Source organism: Nannospalax galili, unplaced genomic scaffold (genome assembly GCF_000622305.1).
Source record: "Nannospalax galili isolate Female #2095 unplaced genomic scaffold, S.galili_v1.0 scaffold5389, whole genome shotgun sequence".
In the NCBI taxonomy this organism is placed as follows: Eukaryota; Metazoa; Chordata; class Mammalia; order Rodentia; family Spalacidae; genus Nannospalax; species Nannospalax galili.
In genome coordinates, this window is record NW_008359294.1 from 31,912 (window position 1) to 35,928 (window position 4,017).

General features: G+C 38.6%; 1 protein-coding gene across 1 annotated transcript in view; it reads left to right on the forward strand.

Annotated features, from left to right (window-relative positions):
* LOC103725634 (cytochrome b5 reductase 4) overlaps positions 1–3,082 on the forward strand; it is a gene marked incomplete at its 5' end in the record, with an annotated part of 20,742 nt that extends 17,660 nt beyond the window's left edge. Inside the window, 1 exon segment of the mRNA XM_008822932.1 lies at positions 1,382–3,082. Coding sequence (XP_008821154.1) covers positions 1,382–1,542 — 161 coding nt within the window.
* Between the last annotated feature and the right edge of the window lie 935 nt (positions 3,083–4,017).

The following is a 4,017-nucleotide window of genomic DNA, read 5'->3' on the forward strand; positions in this document are numbered from 1 at the left end:
GGAAAGAGGGCGGGAGCACACAGTGGTCCTCCATACAGATTGCCACTGGAAACAAACTCACACTTCTCTTAGTAGCTCCTAGGGGGCTAAACCACTTATAAAGCTGAGTTTATAAATTCAAAAGAAGTGGATCATTGCACATGGTACTCTTATGTATGCTGCCGGTGTGAGAAGCTCAGGAATGTGTTCCCTTGCTGTGTGAATTTTTTTTCCCTTATTTCATCTGGAAATCTCTTCATTTACTTGTTTTAATTACCTTTCTTTCTAATATCCAACATTTTCTTGGCCTCTTGAAACTGCAAAATGTGAATTATTTCAGTCAAGAGTTTTTCCTGCTAAGATTTGGTAGATACAATGTGTTATCGTGGCACTGGATATTTTTCTTTATCATCACTGATGTCACATTAATAGTCAGGAGCTGGGCTCTTCCTCAGTTTAGGTTCGGGTTTTGGGGGTCTTTTGTTTGGGGGATTTTTCTTTTTGAGAGCAGTGGAACTGACTGTATAGACCAGGCTGGCCTTGAAATTACACAGGTACACCTGTTTCTGTCTCCCAAGTGCTGGGATCTCAATTTAGTTTTTAATCTATGTGTTTTAATTTACATATGAAGTCATTTTGTGTATGTCAAGAGCCATATATGAAATTTTGGTCTTTCTTTGGAATTTGGCTAAACTTATATGGTGAATTTTCATTTTTATTTTATTTCATTTTTTTTTTGTCTTTTTGAGACAGGGTTTTGCTGTAGCTCCAGATGGCCTGGATTCACTATGGAGACCAGGCAACCTTGAACTCACAGAGATCCACCTGTCTCCACCTCCTGAGTGCTGGGATTAAAGGCGTGTGCCACCACACTGACCTCATTTTACTTTTTAAAAGTAATTTATTCCTTGAGATAAGTTGGATTCTCAATCCTTTTATCCAGCTACCAAAGAAATACATTTTAGACCATAAAAAAAATTTAAAAATATATAAAATAAAATGTGAAATGTCTCCCTCACATGACCTCATTGACCATCACTATTGCTAAATATTTGGTTTGTAATTGAAATTGTTAATTTATTATTACATCGCCATGGAAAATTTTTGATACTATTTGTGTTGTGATATATTACAAAGTTTTTTAGGTATCTAAATTTATTAATGTCTAGACTTATTATTTTAGACTGTACTTAATAAAACATGATTAAGCATCAATTATTGAATTTTTAGGCTTGAGGTTATATAATAAATGTATTACATGACTGTGGAGCTTATAGTTGAAGGTAAATATACATTAGCTTTAAACATACTGATAAATATCATAAAATTTTTATGTTTTATCTTCATTTAAGAGATTTTACAATTTTAGACTCTGACTACTTTATTTTGATTTTCCCCCTAGGTACAGAAATAGTAAAGCCATACACACCTGTGTCTGATTCCTTATTCCCAGAGTTTAAAGAACGAACTCCTCCCTCAAATAAGTACATCTACTTTTTGATCAAAATCTATCCTTCGGGGCTCCTCACACCAGAGCTTGATCGTCTTCAGATTGGTTCGTAGTTTTGAAATTTTAGCTTATTTGTATTCTACATGGATCAGTTACTGTCTGTTTTCTCCACAAGGGAGTCTGTCTTAAACTCAGCATGTCTACAGCTGAAGTCATTTCTTGGCTTCGTGCTCCATGTCCAACCTTCACCCCTTGCATCGTCCCCACTCCTGCTCCAGTCTGGAGACTTCATCCTCGGGTAATTCCACTCTTGTTCCCCCGGTCCAGTCACCACCAAGCTTAATTTTCCATCTCCTTCCTTAACCCTTTGCTCTAAATCCTTTCTGTCTTAACCTCTAACTGGACTCGCACATTTGACTCTATTTGGTGTTTTTCTATTTACCTGCATTTTTCTAGTTCTTTCTCCAAGCTTCTCTGAGAATAGATTTACTCCTGTTGCTCTGCACCTTTGAAGCCCCTGATGGGTATGTACTGCCTGTAGGGTTCAGCCCCTCTGCAAGGCCTACAAGCCTTGATGGTCTTTCTAGCTTCTCTTGGATTTCAGAACACTTGTGTTCCCCCACACAGCTCCACAGTTTGTCATCTTTATCCCAAGGATCCTGTAGGTGCCTCACCTAGGATGATCATCAGCCCCTTCTTTGTCAAATACCTTCTTTTAAAGAATCAGACAAAATAATACTTGCATTATGAACTTCCTTCTCCGAATCAGTGACAGTTGACCATAGCTCTGTTATGAGGATGAATATATGCCTTGTTTGTAAGATTGATGCTTACGGGAAGAAATGGTCATATTTTGTCTCTGTAACCCAGTACCTAGCATGGCAGGTACATACATATTAGGGTATCAGGAAATGGACCTTGAAAGACTGGATTAAAGAGTATGATGGCTTCTGTGAACATTTGAAAACTTTCTGTTTCTAATTCTTACTCTGTTTTCTCCAGCTCATTTGTACTTAGTTTTCGCTAATGGTCTCAGTGTTCGTCCTTCCTTGGCAGCATTAGCACTACATTGGGCCAGCAAAGCAGCATGTCACTGAAGTCTGAGAATAAAGAAATTATGCCACTTTCTCATATTAACTTAGAAATCCACTCACAGTGTGATAGTTACTTATAGACTTGTGTCACTTAGAGTTGTGCTCTTGCATGTCAGTGACGACTCATGAAGTCTCATCTTGGCCTAAGTGGACCAGCCCATAAAAGTACTTCTCTGTTTCAATCTTGTGTTCACCAAGCAACTTTCTATGATTAAACTTAGCTTCTCTGATATTCCAAGACCATGAACAAGAGACCCTGCCTGGGACACAGGCTGCTCAGGTCACTGGATGCCTGAACTGTTTTTGGGGTACTAGGTACCAGCTGTTGATCACTTGCCATGTTGGCATATGTACTCTAATCTCTTGTGAAGTTGATTAGCATCAGTTACCCTATCTGAATCCAATTAGTTGTGTAACTTTGGACTTTGAATAAAAGTTAGCAAGTTGAGCTGGGTATAGTAGCCACACACATTTGTAATCCCAGCATGTGGGAGGCAGAGGCAGGAAAATCCAAAATCAGAGACTACCAGCCTGGTTACTGTGAGACCTTCTTTTTTTTAAAAAAAGCAAAACCAACAAACAAAAAAGCCTTACTGTTTGTAACTTGACACACCTAGGAAGAGGGAACCTCAATTAAGGAATTTTCTACATCAGATTGGCTGGGGTTCTGTGAAGCATTCTCTTGACTGCTTGTTGATGTTGGAGGGCCCAGCCCACTGTGTGTGGTACCACCCCTGGGCAGGTGGGCCTAGGTTTTATAAGAAAAGAAACTGAGCAAGGGACCAGCACTGGCTAGGAGAGCAAACCAGTAAGCAGTGTACCCTCATGATCTGTGCTTTGGTTCCTACCCTGGGATCCTGTCCTGGCTTCCAACAATGATGAACTGTGATCCAGACGTGTATACCAAATAAACCCTTTTTTCCCCAACTTTTGTATTTGGTCAGAGTGTTCTATCACAGCAAGAGAGAAGCAAGCTAGGAGACCACTATATGAGGCTTCTAGTAAACAGTCATCTGGCTTTTTCCTAAGGACATTCTAATCTTATGGCCCCTTCAAAATGTAGCAAGGAATTCGTTTTACTTTCAAATACTAATTCATCAATTATTACCCTATGATAATTCATCAGTTATCCTACAGTAGACTACTAAAGAGAAATATGAGCTCTCAAGAACACATTTTAAAATGCAGTATTTGAAATTACGTAAAAATAATGGACAGTTTCAGTTTTTATTTTTCAATTTACTTTGGAGAATTCTGGGGTAGTCTTGGTTGGCAGTGTTCTTATTTGAGGGGCACATACTGTCCTATCAGCCGGCCACCATGGAAGCTGGCCACTGATTTCTCAACTGTCCAAGTACAGTTGATTTCTGATCTTGGTTTTATAGGACTTAAACTCTGAGTGGCTCTTCTTATTTTAATTAATAGTCTTTTCAAATTTTTAATGAAGAAGTTAGCATATTTTCTAATTGAGGTTTTAGAACACATTTCTCTTTT